The sequence below is a fragment of the Charadrius vociferus genome, unplaced genomic scaffold (genome assembly GCF_000708025.1).
Source record: "Charadrius vociferus isolate BGI_N301 unplaced genomic scaffold, ASM70802v2 scaffold301, whole genome shotgun sequence".
Taxonomy (NCBI): domain Eukaryota; kingdom Metazoa; phylum Chordata; class Aves; order Charadriiformes; family Charadriidae; genus Charadrius; species Charadrius vociferus.
This window is the reverse complement of record NW_009646842.1, coordinates 308,463-325,094: the sequence shown is the minus strand read 5'-3', so window position 1 is coordinate 325,094 and position 16,632 is coordinate 308,463. Positions and strand designations below refer to the sequence as shown.

Below are 16,632 nucleotides of genomic sequence, written 5' to 3'. Positions count from 1 at the left end.
GCTGCACCCTTCCTGGGGAACAGCAGGGGGCTGTGGCAGCTTGGAGAGTGCAAGTACTGCCAGAGCAGAGACATGGATTGCTGGTGCTGATTATAGTGTCAGGGTAAAGCTACTCTTGTCTGCATCTGCCAATGAGTCACTCTGGTACTATTCTCTGCTATTAAAAAGAAGTTGGCAGAAAACTCACTCTTATTTCTACCATACTGCTCAGTTGACACTCAAACATTGCTACAAAGATGTCTAAGTACAAATATTTAATATTGTTCTTCACACTCCTTTGCACAGAAAGGCCTGTGCCTTCTCTTCCCGTCCACTTGAAGTGTGACTGCATCCACACAACTGGTAAGAACCTTTAAGACTAGGGTGATGCTACATCAAAGTATCAACCATGAAGTCTTGTTCTCATCGTATGAGGATGCAACCACCAGTCACAATGCCGTAGTGCCACTTCCATGTGCATAGAGTAAAAAATGGGGATTCCAGAATCTGGCTCTCATCATCAGCTTCAAACATGTACACATAGCTCTAGAAGAGCAGAGGGACAAATAGCAATAAGCTTCGGATATACTGGAACAACTGAGGGCATGGTATGTTACCCAGCCAAACTCCAGCGGACACACAGAGCGCAGCAACATAATTTTAACTGATGTTGAATAAAGACCTGGAGTTATTAATTCAGTCTACACAGAGCTCAACAGGGAAGGCAAGAGAGTAGTAAGAATACCCAGCCGGCTTCCATTACAGCTTGGCCGTTTACTAAACTTGGACTTGAATTCCTATGAGAACGGCCAGTCACTGATGTCTGTGTAAAATACAAAACTATTACAAATGTCTTACCCTTCTTTCTCTCAGGATCACCAAGGAGATTGAATCAAAGACAGAAATGCATTCAAACACCTTCTTGACATTTTACCTTACAGGTTGATGGAACAAAAACCTATTTATATTGAATTTACGCTATTTTCCTACCTCGCTGCCTTATGTGAAATAAAGTATGTGCTTACCCAGGGAGACCTGAATGGAGAGAAGAAGCAGCCACAACACTGGAGTAGAAAGATGTCCTTCTGTTGCCATTCTGATCGTAGACAGGTGAAACTTCACTCTCTGTTAGGCACTGCCTAGACCAGACTCTGCAAGGACTTCTCTGTGTCTCACAAAGGAGGAAATATATAGAGTCACATGATAGCACGAACTACATGAAGGAACCAATAGAAATATTGTTCACCTTTTTAGACATTATCAACAGATTAATCTCAAATCTGAAAGAACCAAAACCTCCAATAAAATTCAAAAATTGTGCCTGTGACCATATATGAAGGATTGTTGCGCTTCTGATGTCATCATTCGTATTGTCTTATTTTACTATGGGACCAACATTGGTAGTACAGGCAGACCAGTACGCAAAATGGTTATTTCTCACCTGACAAAGCAATGTGAAAGTACAGAACATTGATCATTTTATGACTCACTTTGGAAGAGAAAAAGGCAAAGAAAATCCCTAGATTTGTAGCTTATCTGTCTCCTTGGGAGCAATTGTAAAATCGACAGATGTAGTTGACACCCGATCTGTCTTTGAGGCAAGTGTTGCTTAGGGTTTCCTTATTCGGTCAAAACTGGAGAACTGTATGGGCAGAAGCTCTTGAAAGACCATCTTCCTTAGGATGCGAATTAAAGGACTTCCTGTTTCCTCTGCTGAGTTTCTTTTTGTTTCAGGTTATGTATCACCATTGCTGGTAGTTCTGCCCACTGTCTCATTCACTCCACAATGATGAATTTAGGGAAATAAAAGCTGCTGTTAGTCAAACTGTGGCTACTTGACTCATTCTTGGCAACTGGAATAGTGCTATCTGTTTATACCAGTCTGGACACACAATCCTCTTTATGACACTGACACACACACTCTTTTTGTCTGATGGCAGCTATCTGGTGTTTATCCAGAATCCCAAGTTCAGTGACATCCAAGCTGTTAGGTCGTTAGTACACCAATAAGCTCTGCAACCTCTTCCCCTTCTCACTGGGCTTTGACTGCCTATTCAGTATAACTTTGCAGCAGTGTAACCTTGGGTCACATTGCCGTGGAAAGAGCTACATGAGGAATAGCAGAGGGAAGTCTGGCTAGAGGCTGCCCGTTCTTTGCTCAGGAGCTCAGCCACTTGCCTGTGGTCTCCGCTAGAGCTATACGGCAACCAGACTTGGGCCTTGCCATGAACTTTGCTGATACTGACTGATTTTAGTCAGCTGATCTGCTGGCTTGACTTTATGGCTTGATCTTGGACCTACCACCTTACTGTGGTCTTGTTTGGATTGCCTGGACCGCTGACTTAACCTGGCTGCAGTCACTAGACTTATTCTGGTCTTCTTGTTCAGGTACTATGGGACTGCACACCTTGGTGAGGATCCTGCCTCATGCCTGGCTTGCTGTCAACTTCATTTCCTGGCTGACCTTCCCTTGCAGAGCAGCCTGCTTCTGCTTCTTGATACAGACCTCTGAAAAACAGAAAGTCACTTCCACTCCATTGGAAATCTGGTCAGGGTGATGAAAAAAACACTACAGATGTGTTAATGAGAGATAGACAAGGTAGCCATTATAATGTCTGTTCCAGTATTGAAGTTCAGTGGTTTCACTCAGCACTCTTTTTTTTTTAGTAGCCATCAACAGAATTGTCACTGACATTTTAAACGCACTCTAGGAAGTCTAGGAGTGAGATCTATTTCTCAGCATTCTAGCCCTTGGTGACTAGAGTCTCCTTCATAGGCACTATGACCAAGTAGCCAGGTACGTGCCAGTGCCCATGGATGTTAGAAGTCCAGAATGCTCTGCTGGTGAGAAGCTGGTGCTCTCCTTTTCTTATCTCTCCCACTGCAGACAAGGATGGCATCAGGATCAGTGTTCACTTGGGTTGGGACTGGCAGCATGGATTTCCTGTGTCCAGTGGGCATGGGGACTTACCTAAGAACCACAGTCCCCAGGATGAGTTTAACAAGTCCTGAATATGTCAGGTCACACCAGGATGTACTTCCGTTCAAATGACCAGAAGAAGACATATATTCAAGGACAAGTTCAATGGAAAAATGACATCATGTCTGTCATCCAGCCTTATCCAGCTAGCAATGTTTGTGAAGGATCTTCTCACTAGGCTTGGATACAGAGTGTTCCTATACGGAAAAGTAACCCATTGGTTACCATTGCACAGCCCATCATAACTGTATCCTTTGTCTGGATAGAGGTGAATTCTGGGACACCATCTATGCTCAGAGAGCAGAAGAAAAACCAGCACCATCTCCACTATGCACAAATATCTTGGTCTACACATCCAGAAGTTCGGCTTCTTCCTCAGATGGATGAAACAACTCCTTCTTCTCTAAGGAATCCACCTACCGCCCCACCCCGGTCAAACTGTCTCCCTTCACTTCATTCCCCGGCCACTTACAAGCCAATCACAGGCTGAGAATTCTGTCTCTTCTCTCCTGGAAATAGGGACGCTGCGCAGGAATCTTGCATTTGTCTTTAAAGCAGAGTTCATCTGTCATAAACTAAATACCTGTTTGGAAAAGTTTCTCTGCCATCAGTTTCATCCCTCTGGAGGTTCATCCCCCCTCTTTTCAGAAGTATTCTCTGATGCTTTGCACACTGTAGTCCCACTGTTAGCCTTAGAAGCAGATGCCCTATCATCCTCAAGGAATTGATCACCACAGCAAAAATGGGCAAAGAAAGGGAATTGAAAGTTGGAAACAAGGACAGCTGATAGCAGGTAGTTGAGTGGGTCTGGAGGACTAGGAACTACTTCAAGACTTATGAAGAAATACTGAAGTATATTTGCTTTAGATTCAGTTTTCCCAATGCGAAGATATATATCTGAATTCTTGGTGGTCTTTTTTCCACTCCACATGAGTTCTGGGACTTCTGGATGGTTTGTGTCACTGGTGAAGTTTCTTTTAGAATTGGTTTCCCAGACAGAAAAGTCTTGGAAGATGCACAAAAACCAACCCTGGTCTGGAGGCACACAATAGAATGTGCTGGGGACAAGACTCAGCCTTGAGTGCTGGAGAACAGACTTTACAACTCTGTAACTAAAAATCATATTGCATACGGAGTTGCAGGGGCACTGGTTAGCACACACCCTTGGACAGGAAGATGTAACAGGTGTTGGTGTCTAGAATCTGAAAGAGGTAGAAGACCCTCACAGGACCCCTGATAAACTGAAATTTTGCAGCCAATAGTTAGATTGCATGAGAATGCAGGAAGAAAATGGAGAATTTCCTGCACTGCATGAGAAACATCATACTAGTATTAATTGTCTGACTTCCCTATTGTACATTCTGAGAGCAGAGTGAGGTATATTACTTCACAGACATGAACATGAGTTCTGAGGATACTGGTTCACAGCTGTTTCTGTGTTTGATGAGTAGATGCTTCAAGACATACTCTCCCCAAGCAGAACCTTCTTCCAGGGGCTCCTGTTGTCAACTCTAGGGGTAACTACTGGCTAAGGATTACTTGTTGGTTCTTTTGTAAGAAAAATCTGGTGTTGATTCAGTTTTCCTTGGGATAAGCAAAAATTAAGAGGTGGCAGAGCCCACTGTTTTCCAGCTTGCAACAAAGGAAGAAGAAAAGTAGATATGGAAAAACTTCACAACAGAGTGAAGTTTTGTTGTTCTCAGGATCATGTGTCCGTACACAGGAGATACTTACCTTCCTGCAAAATGGGCACACATGGTGGGAGCAGCCCAATAAACAGCCCACTGTTTCATAAGGAAATCTCCAGTTTATGTCAGAGGTATAGTGAGAGATTAGTAGGGTAGAAGAGAGGAGAGGGTTCTCTCTTCTGTCTGATGCTCCTCTTTTTGCAAAGAAATGTAGCATAGGGAACTGACACACATAAGGATGTTCTTGCAGCACAGCTTTGAAGCAGGCTGAATGGGTACCACCCCCTGGTTGTGCAGCAAGAGTAGTTGGAAACTCATGTGGCAGGACCCCATAGCTGAGAGGTGTGTAGGGACTGTTTTCACACAGACTCACCAAGTACCATGGAGACACCGGGGCTTTCATCTGGAGCAAGCAGCGAAGGATGTGGTTAGAGGCTCATCTCATTTTTGAAGCAGTCAGCACAAGTGTTGTCTACAGTGCTAAGTAAAAATTGGTCAGGGACTGATTCCTGGGTCTGGTGTCAAGTGGCACAGACTGACTTGCACCTGTATGGCATAGGATTAATTCCCTCTATATCATATTTCCCTTGAAGTGTGCCAAAGCAAAGCTAGAGGCTGAACCAGCACCTGAGCCATAGACAGAGGTTAGGTGCTTGAGCTTGCCTGCTATTGTGCAGTATAGGGGTACCCACAGGGTTCCCTCCCATCTCCCTCTCCACCAGCTGAAGAGCTCCCTGATATTCTTGACACCTGCCCCAGGATTCATCCTCATGGCAGCATGGGGAATCCTTCCCCATGCACATGAAGATGAGGTATATAGAGTAGAAAGTCAGCAAGAAAAGTCTGTCCTTGTAGTCTGTAAAAAACTTTCTCTCTAAAAGAGTTTTCAAGACCTGGCAGTAGAGACCTGTCTAGAGGAAGATCTCTTGGGAAGCAGTTGTAGTGGAGATGGCTAAGAAGACCCATTAGCAAACTCTCTGCTGCTTCACCTGGACTACAAAGGGGCCTTCGCATGATTCCAGGCATGCACACTGGTACAGGGTAAGCAACAAAGGAGGCAGTACAGACTGTTTTAGAGGATGGGAAAGTAAACATGGAAAACAATTGTTAGAGACCATCTTCTGAGAAACAGAGGTGAAGCAAAGTCATAGTTAGAGGGACAGGAGAGAATCAGAAGGGGTACCTCAGCTGTACTGACAGAGGACTGTGGTACTATTGTCCAGCAGGTAGACATAGGGAACCTGTGGGGACAGGAGATCAATTCCTGAACTGGTTTCACTTTTTATTTCCTTCAGATTGGTTCTGATGAGGCTGCAGGTTGGCACAGGCAACAAAGATAGCAACCCTGCCTTCTTTTCATCATGTCCCCACGTATGTTCTAGATACCATTGGCCTAAGCCACTGCCTGGAGAAGCAGCTTTTCTCTCACTCCATTGCAATCCACCAAATGTGTGGATCTCAGTGAGGCAGCTGACATGATTCCAGGTGCTGCATGAGAGACCAGGCACTTCCCAGGGAGGTGATGCCTGTCTGTGCTCCCTTGTCACCGCATGTTGCCATGCCTGTGCCTTGAGCCACCCTCAGGCTATCCCTTTGGCTATGACAAGGCTGGAAAGACCTAAGTGCTCCTCTGCAGCAATAGTCTGGAAATTGCAAATGGCAGGCCTAGCAGCTCACCTTTGTTTTTGAGAGAAAGTTCCTCTTCTGAATGTCTGCTGAGGCTGCCACTGGGTCTGCTGTGTGAAAGGTTCAGCAAAGTCTAGTACTGATGAGACTAGAGCTGAGGAAGATGGTGGCATCTCTGTTGCTCCCTCGCTACCAAAATTTCTGGCAGCAATAGCCTCAGAAATGGTGTGCATAAACATCTCTGGTTTAGCCCTATTGAAAAGCCCTGAGATAGAGCTTGAAGCAGTTTGTGATAGGAGGGCTTCTTGGTCCCACTTCTTGTCTGTTGTTACCAGTTTGCCAGTCTTACTCATCAGGGGGCATGCTTTCTTTGACTTTCCTTTTCTACATGACATACCTGTAAAAGCTCTTGTTCTTATTATTTGTATCCCTTGCCAAGTTCAACTCCAGCTGTGACTTGGCCTTCCTGACCCCACCCCTACACAACTGGTCAGCATCCTTACACTCTTCCCAGGATACATGTCCCTGCTTCCACTTCCTGTGCATCTCTTTCTCACCATTTAGTTTGACCAGCAGGTATCGGCTCAGCCATGCCAGTCTCTTGCCCCTGCTTTCCTCACTTCTTACACTTGGGGATTGAGAGCTCTTGCACTCTATGGAAAGCGTCCTTAAAGATCTGCCAGCACTGTTCCGCTCCCTTATCCCTGAGGGAAGTTTCCCAGGAGATTCTATTGACTACCTCCTTGAAGAGTAGCCAGCGCGTCTCAGAGCAACAAGCTGCAGGCCCTCGCTAGCACCCCGTCCCTCTAAACGTTGCCTGTCATCCGATAGCTTGTCATGGGCAAGCCTGATATTGCCCCCCTCCCCTGTCAAGTCTAATTTAAAGCTTTATCAATGAGCTCCGCTACCCGCTAGCTTGTGAGCAAAGACCCTCTTTCCCCTTTCAGAAAGGCAAACCCCATTTGATGTTAGCAAGCCTGGCACCGTGTATCCCATCCTATTATTGAAAATGCCAAAATTGTGGCAGTGACACCATCCACGTACAGGAAAGCCAGGTGATCAGGCCCAGTCAGCATGGGTTTATGAAAGGCAGGTCCTGCTTGACCGACCTGATCTCCTTCTATGACAAGATGACCCACTTAGTGGATGATGGAAAGACTGTGGATGTTGCCCACTTAGAATGTAGTAAAGTGTTTGACACTGTCTCCTACAACATTCTCCTGGAAAAACTGGCTGCCCATGGCTTGGATGAGTGTACTCTTCACTGTGTAAAAAACTGGCTGGATGGCCAGGCCCAAAGAGTTATGGCGATTGGAGTTAAATCCAGTTACCAGCCGGTCACAAGTGGTGTTCCCCAGGACTCAGTACTGCGGCTAATTCTGTTTAATATATTTATCAATGATATGGATGAGGGGATCGAATGCACCCTCATTTGTGGATGACACCAAGTTGGACTGAAGTGTTGATCTGCTTGAGGGTAGGAAGGCTCCACAGAGGGATCCGGACAGGCTGGATCGATGGACCTAGTGGTATGAAGTTCAACAAGGCCAAGTGCCGGGTCCTGCACTTGTGTCACAACAACCCCATGCAATGCCACAGGCTTGGGGAACAGTGGCTAGAAAGCTGCCCGGCAGAAAAGGACCTGGGGATGTTGGTCAACAGCCAGCTGAATATGAGCCAGCCGTGTGCCCAAGTGGCCAAGAAGGCCAGTAGCATCCTGGCTTGTATCAGGCATAGAGAGGCCAGCAGGACTAGGGAAGTGATCATCCCCCTGTACTCGGCACTGGTGAGGCTGTGTCTCAAATACTGTGTTCAATTTTGGGTGCCTGACTACAAGAAAGACATTTAGGTGCTGCAGCAGATCCAAAGAAGAGCAATGAAGCTGGTGAAGGGTCTAGAGAACAAGTCTTCCAGTTTCTCTGAACTCAAATGTTTCTTTTTTTATTTTTTCTTTTGTGTTGTTTTTTTTTTTTTTTCTTTTCTTGATGGTAAACAGACTATTGAAAGGCAGGTTCCATGTCTGTCTTATGTTTGTTTTCTTAAACACATAGTGAATCTCATTTAATTCCTTCCTTTCTTAGAAGCAGCTTATCACAGGTCTTTAATATATATATCTTCTGTCCTAGTTCTTCCAAATATCCCTTTCTGTTCAAAATGCTTGGTTTATTTGAATTAGGGATAAAGAAAGCTATGCTGTGTTTAATATGCTGTCTGTTACTTCTGCTTGTATGTATTGCAAAGGTAGATAAATATTCAAGAGGCTCTCTATGTCCTCTTTTAGAGAGAACTCTGAATCTTTAGTAGTTCCTTCTTTTACAATGAGCCATGTTTCCCTTTCCCTTAAAGCTCCTGTCCTTTTGTTCCCTGCAATTGTCTGGATTGTAACTTTTGTCTATTCCTAATTTCAGATTTTATGTCTGTTTTCTGGGTCATATCATACCCCAGTTCTGCTGCAACATTAACCCTTTCAAAACTCTCTTCTACTATGGATTTTAGGACTTGAGTTTTTGAGTTTAACTCAAAATCTTTTGTTATGAGGCTCTGGGCTTTCTTGTTCTTCTTCTTCTCGTGATACCAACAGCCCTTTGTGTTAGCTCTCAGATTGTTCTTCTGGGGAAATATTTTTAAAAGCAGATCTGTTACAACTCCATATAGAAGAAAAGTACTTTTTGGAAGATAAAATGGTTGAGATAGTCTACTGAAACAAGCATGGTGTTCCCTTAAGACAGTGGGAAGAGTAATCTGGGCTGGTGATGCAAAGTTAGGATGCATCAACAGTATCAAGGAGGAAGGAGATGATAACTTAAGGATGAGGGTAACGTGACTGGATGAAACATGTTACTACAGAAAAGGAAGAAATATGCCTAGATCTTGTCATTCTGTAATTAATGAACAGGAACCATACCATTATTAAACAAGGCAAACGCAATTTTAGGTTGTGTCAGTTGAGAATTTGCAGTACAGATTGGGATTATTAAGATCCCCCTACAGAATGTTTTCTACAATTAACAGTTTTGCTCACATGTAGCAAAATAATGTACTAGGGTTCTAACAATACAAAGAAGGCCTTCAAGGATGATCAGAGGAATACAAAGTCTGTCTTACAGTCAAAGGGTGATGAAAAGACTAAAAAAAAATTTTGGTTGAACAAAACAAATTTCTGCTTCTAAGTATTTTCAGACAGGTTAACACTAACCAGAACAAGGACTGTATAATGTGAAGAAAAGTATAAAGATGCTGTGAAGACATATAAGACTGGATGTCACAAGGAGGCTTCTAATAATCAGAAAAATGAGGTCCTGGAATAAGCTTTGAATAAAAATGGTAACAGAAAGAAAATTTTGTAGCAAAGGTCTTAATCACTGAATGGAATTACTGGGCATATTTCTGAAGGTTAACACAAGCATAGACTTGATGACTGAGGTGGTTACCTTAAATCCCTTGCTCCATAATTCAGGAATTACCACAGTAGACCTTCTGTATCAATTATACTTTTGCTGTAAAAACATAGAGAATACATAGTGCAAGATGTGGTAGGACTACAACCTCTCCTGTTTCCTGGAACTATCCAGAGAAGTAAATCTGAATATTATCAAAAAAAGATTGCTGTAGAGTCGACAAAAAGACCTTCATAGCGACCATGTAGCATTTTCACCTGATGACAATGGACTCACCCCTGTTCCAACAAAATGCAAGGGACTCAGGACAGTGACAGGGAATGAGCCGTATTAATGGAATGTTTATTGGTCAAATGAGGTACAGATGGGACTCAGGCAGACAACTACTGATGAGTCTGTGCTAATCGTAAAGACTCAAGCAAGGACAGGATGGATTCATCAGTAGAATTGTAAATTTGCCTGGTAGGTGTTCAAGTCAGGGGAGAAAAAGATCACAATCAATGTTTATTAGATGATGCTTTACTAGTTAAAATGTTAATAGAATCAAGCTGTCATTATTAATAGCAGATAACTATTTACCATGTATGCTCAATTATTGCCTCACACTCAGGCACTCACTGACAGTTACCTGTTTAGAAGAAGAGCAGGGAGGCTCGTCCCAGAGCAAAGGGCTCATGCCAGGGGCTTCTAACAGACCTCACAAAGGTTCTTGAGGGCTCATTTTTCAGCAGGTATGTATGCAATTATGTTATCTTTGTACATAGAAGTCACTGCATCCTAGGATATGATCTTAGTTATCTAAGTTGGTAACACTGTATCTTAAATATTTGTCCTACAGTGCTATTAAATGGATTTAACCAGAATATGAACCTTTTATACAGAAGGCTGTACACATTTCTAAAAGCTTCCTCCAGGTCTTAAGACCTTCAGTCCCATACGTCTATGAAAATGGGTGAGGAAGATAAACACACACACAAACATGTCTTGTGGTCCAAAGTTAATATAGGCTACTTCAAAACTTGCTTTGGGGCTATGTAAGTATATGTGTCTTTGAACTGTTGTTATCTTGAAATAAAACATAGATGGAGCTAAGAGATGGTGCTAATGCACTTGATGTTAAGGTAAAGATGGGGGTGTCTGAAGGAAAACAAGCAGTTAGGAAGGAAACCACTTTCTTCCTTACTCGGGCTGTGCTGGAGGGATTTTGAGTTTCAGAGAAATGAGATATATCCTGTGGTTAAGTTAAACCTGAGCTTTTAGAATAACTAATCTCTGTATCTCAAACTGACAATGGTTTAAACAAACATCTCAAATGAAGTCATCTGGAGCGGTATTTACCTTTGTGAATCTTTATGAATGTATTTTTTTCCAAAACTTCCAAAACCTAGTCATATGTTTTGTTACTGGCTTGTGGGTCCAAATGCTTCTGGAGAAGTGGCAGTCAAAAACTTCCCAGCAAAATTATGATTTGAGAAAACTTACTTTAAAGAAATATATATATTTGACAGAATTTGTTTTTAGGGAGGGCTCACATGCAAGCCGATATGATGTATATTGCAAGAAAAGTTAAGATGTCCTTCAGCTTCAGAATAAACTGTATTTTCATCTTATGATCCATGGAATGTCCCTGTCCCCGTCCCCAAGTAAAGTTTTAGTGACTTCTTTGAATTGTGGTCCAAGGCAGATATTTTTGGTGCACTTTGAGACATTTTAATTTATACATGGAAACTTTGGTAGTTTATTTTTATGGCTATTATTTCTTTCTGTACCATTTTTCCTTTAAAAATAATCATCTTTTGATATGATTCTCTGTTACTTTTTCCCCCTCCAGCTTTTATTAATTCCAAGTAGTCATAAAATCACTATTTTTTCAAGCCATATATGGTAAAATTAACTTGAGGTAAGTATCTAGGATTTCATGATGATTATGTAACCAACTAATGAGAGAACAATTGATCCAATGGCTTCTGAAAAGTTGCATTAATGATTGCATAGCAGTATGCTATGACCTTTACTTCAGAGAATTGTGAGGTCACCTCTAGTTTTTAATTAAATGCTAGGATCTGAATTCTGATGATCAAAATGATTCTTTCAAGTTTCAACAAGAAGGAGGTGATGTGTCCATGTCTGTGTTTGTCCCTTTTGGTAAGATAAGGTTTCTAAACTTTTTCTCTAAATATTTAAACCTTTCATCCCTGAATTTGAAGGCACAGATAAAAAACAGTGGATCAGGTCTCACTGGTAGCTGGCCTCTGGACCCTCAGATTCTCCAGTGCCTAGCTCCTAAACTTCTCACCCTGCACATCAGCAAGTCCAGCTTGAAGTTTGCTGGCAGACTACACACACACAAGAAATAGAGATTATACTCACATGAAAGCGGTTAGAATTTAATAAGAAGACAGGACAGTCTGTAGTGATCAGACAAGTTTACTGCTTATGTGCAATGACATCTGTTATATTCCCTTTTCCTGATTCCTCCATTTTCCTCCATATCATGATCCTTCCCATTCCCTGTAAAAATCCGTCAATTCACCCTCTACATTCCCAAAATTCCGTTGTTTAATCCCAAAATTCTGCTCTTCCCTGAAGCTCCCCATTTTAACTTCTGTAGTCCTTTATGCAGTAGTCTGCCTTCGTTTGCATTGCATTCCAAAAAGAACTGAATCACCGTTGAGTGTTTTACAACAGGTGCAATTACTAAATTAGTAATCTTCACTGGTTTTAGGAGTACCTGATTCAGAGGGATTAGGTTAAATTCTTGATTTGTCACTGTTCTGATTGCTTTCTGTGTATTTGTATAGCTGTTAGCCAGATACACTTCACATATTTTTACTTATTAATCTGAAGTATACGTATCCTATGAACTTAGTTGCGTCTCAGGATTCTTGATCCTTAAAAGGGTTAAAAAAGTAGTTCTGAGATTTACTACTAACAATATAGAAACCCCGAATGAGCACACACTCTTGAACTTCTAGAACGTTATTGTTAGGAAATACGTCACCAAATACTTGAAAGAAACAATCACTCTTTAAGTAGATCTCAGATTTGACTTATGACCCTAGATAAAGAGGCAGAGAGTCTTAAAGGGAGAAAGAAACCATGATCACCTCTATCTTCATCTAGGTGGTGTCACACTAAAAAATGCCAAATTTGGCTACAAACCACCTCTAAATACAAGAAAACCAGCAAAGCATAAGAATTCTTGTCAGTCAGCTGCTGAAACCAAAACACTACTGTGGACCTCCTGGGGATGCAGTGGAATCATCTGTGCCCAAAAACGCCTGGGAAGGGGCATCTTCGTGGATGCAAACTTCCTTCTGAAGGAACAAGGATACTGGCCCAGGGACAGCTCTGCTCCAAAAAGCCAGTAAGCATGAGGTAGACAGTGGCACTGAACTCTTTTCCTGAGCTATTTGGGTATGGTGGAGGGGCTAGCAGTACCCAAAAGCACCAGGCTGTGGCGTAACATAACCCCTAGTGTTGGAAAATTCCAGACAACTGTTGATGACAAGGGTTCCAGATCCTTCACTTCTGCCATCCCAAAGCCATTAAGGGTGGCTAAGCTAGGAAGCCCCATCAGACCCCTAAAGTTCAAAGACACATGAAGGAGTGTGCTGAAGGGGGACCTCGGCTTCTCACATTTGAACATCCAGAGTTTGGTTCAGTATAGAGAACCGTTTCTTTATGAATGTAAACCTCAGTACAGGCCAAAAAGTGCACAAAACTATTGCAAGCTGATGGGTGGTCCTGAACATCTTTTCTGTGTCTCCTGAAGACCATTGTGGAGATAGCTGTGCCCCAAAACACTCTGAACTCTCTTTCAGGTACCCACATGGTACTATGGTATATGCATGCCAGAAAACACAGGACATTCCCATAAACCACCCCAAATCCCTTGAAGAAGCTTGCCAGACAGCTGTCTTGCTGAATATTGAGCAGAGACAGGAAAGAGCTTTTAACATGAACAAACCTTTCCACAGCTGCCAGCAATCTTGAATATACTAGAAAAGGAAATCCTCCTCAGGATGTACTTCGTGTCCTTCCAGTTTGTGGGGAATGGATGAGTTGACAGCACTGCTATGTGTAGCCCATAACCTCAATTTTTGGTGAGCTGTGTGGATCATATGGCCGGATCTTTGAATGAGAAGCCACGAACCTCCTGCAAGTCGTTCATAGTTTTGAACCCAAGGCCTTAATTTCACCAGAAAGTTCATGTATATCTTTCTGTCGCACCCCTCCCCAAACATACACAGAAAAGCAAGTACAGACAGGCACCCAGGGCTGCTGATGCTGGCTGGTCTGGAGATTGGGTCAAACACATGTTCTGGCGTGTTCATATAGACTTGCAACAGCCTTCTGTAGGGTTGAGGAAGGAAAGCACTACCCCCTGTAGTGCTGGAGGCTATACTGTCCTCACACCTCATACATGGGAAAAGTGAGATGCAGAAATTCACCAGGGACGAAAGGAACCATGGTTCCAAGTTGCCATTAAAACATGCTGTGACCTGGGTTAATTGAGAATGATAGCTATGAGTCTTAAAAATTGTGAAACAGAAATAAAGCCAATGAACACAAATAGAAAAATGAAGAACAACTGTCTTTCAATGTTGACTTTCCATAAACTTATAATAGTGTATCTTTGGAGCTCTGTAGTAATGAATAACAAAGTAATGTTTTATGACATTTGTTACAAGTCACAGTCCATACTAGAACCTCTTTAGGATCACAGCTAAAATCACACTAAAGGACCATCTAGACTGAAGTGAGTAGCATTGTTAACACAGTCGCAGTGTCTAGGTTTCTACATGATTCAAGTAAACATTCACGATGTGTTAAGGATGACAGGAATTTACTTTGCAGAAGTAATTTTGAAATGCATTTTGGAATCTGGAGGAAGCCTTTTCTTTGATAAACTCCACAGAGTTCCAGCACAAATTATTCTTGGCTGTGAAGTTTTACTAGAGCATGATTATACATTTGCTCTTCAGGATTTTTTCCATACGTATCAAATAAAGATTCAGAAAGAGTGAGATTGAAAATATCTCAGTTCTACCTTAAGAAAGTAAGTAGAGGGGCAAAATCATCTCCCTTGACCTGCTAGCCATGCTTCTTTTGATGCAGTCCAGGCTACAGTTGGCCTTCTGGGATTCAAGTGCTCACTGCCGGCTCATGTTGAGCTTCTTGTCCACCAACACTCCCAAGTCCCTCTCCTCGGGGCTGCTCTCAATCCATTCTCCCCCCAGCCTGTATTTGTGCTTAGGATCGACCCAACCCATGTGCAGGACCTTGCACTTGGCCTGGTTGAACTTCAAGAGGTTGGCATGGGCCCACCTCTCAAGCCTGCCCAGGTCCCTCTGGATGGCAATCCCTTCCCTCCAGTGTGTCGGCCGCTCCACACAGCTTGGTGTCATCAGCAAACTTGCTATGGGTGCACTCAATCCTGCTGTCCATGTCACCAACAAAGATGATAAATATAGTGGTCCCAGTATGACCCCTGAGGAACGCCACTTGTCACTGGTCTCCTCGTGGACATCAAGGTGTTGACTGCAACTCTTTGAGTGCGACTATTCAGCCAATTTCTTATTCACCAACTGGTCCATTGGTCAAATCCATGTCTCTCCAATTTAGAGACAAGGATGTTGTGCGGGACAGTGTCAAATGCTTTGCACAAGTCCAGGTAGATTATGTCTGTTGCTCTCCCCTTATCCACCAATGCTGTAACCCCATCATAGAAGGCCACCAAATTTGTCAGGCACAATTTGCCCTTAGTGAGGCCATGTTGGCTCTCACCAATCACCTCCTTATTTTCCATGTTCCTTATCACAGCTTCCAGGAGGATCTGCTCCATGATCTTGCTGGGCACAGAGGTGAGACTAACTGTCCTGTAGACCCCCAGGTCTTCCTTTTTTTCCTTTTTAAAAATGGGTGTTATATTTGCCTTTTTACAGTCAGTGGGAACTTCACCAGACTGCTACGACTTCTCAAAAATGATGGATAGCGGCTTGGCAACTTCATCCACCAGTCCCCTCAGGATCCGTAGATGTATCTCATCGGGTCTCATGGACTTGTGCACCTTCAGGTTCCTCGGCTGGTCTCAAACTTGGTCTTCTCCTACAGTGGGCACTGCCTCAATCTCCCAGTCCCTGCCTTTGCCTTTTGCAACTTGAGCACTGTGGTTGGAGCCCATACCAGTGAAGACTGAGGCAAAAAAGTCGTTAAGTACCTCAGCCTTCTCCATGTCCCAGGTGACTAGGTCTCGCATATCCCTCCTGAGTGGACCTACATTTTCCCTAGTCTTCCTTTTGTCACCAACATGCCTATAGAAGCCTTTCTTGTTGCCCTCAACGTCCCTGGCCAGACTTAACTCTATCTGGACTTTGGCTTTCCTAACCTGATCCTGGGTGCTCGGACAATTTCTCTGTATTCCTCCCAGGCTACCTGTCCTTGCTTCCACCCTCTGTAGGCTTCCTTTTTCTGTTTGAGATTGTCCATCCATGCAGGCCTCCTGACATTTTTGCCTGACTTTCTCTTTGTTGGGATGCATCACTTCTGAGCTTGGAGGAGGTGATCCTTGAATATTAACCAGCTTTCTTGGGTGCCTCTTCCCTCCATGGCTTTATCCCATGGTACTCTACCAAGGAGATCTCTCAAGACACTAAAATCTGCTCTCCTGAAGTCGAGGGTTAGTGAGCTTACTGTACGTCCTCCTTGCTGCCCTAAGGATCTCGAACTCTGTCATCTCATGGTCACTGCAGCCAAGGCTGCCCTTGAGCTTCACATTCCCCACCAGTCCCTCCTTGTTGATGACAACAAGATCCAGCATGGCACCTCTCTTCGTTGGCTCTTCTATCACTTGGAGAAGGAAGTTATCATCAACACATTCCAGGAACCTCCTGGATTGCTTATGCCCTGCTTATGTTGTCCCTCCAACAGATATCGGGGTGGTTGAAGTGCCCCATGA

At 43.3% G+C, this 16,632-nt stretch overlaps 1 protein-coding gene across 1 annotated transcript in view; it reads right to left on the bottom strand.

The window, feature by feature from the left end:
- CD163 (CD163 molecule) overlaps positions 1–15,519 on the bottom strand; it is a 41,964-nt gene extending 26,445 nt beyond the window's left edge. The window contains exon 1 of the mRNA XM_009892765.1: positions 15,462–15,519. Coding sequence (XP_009891067.1) covers positions 15,462–15,519 — 58 coding nt within the window. The remainder of the gene's footprint in view (positions 1–15,461) is intronic.
- Positions 15,520–16,632: the final 1,113 nt, after the last annotated feature.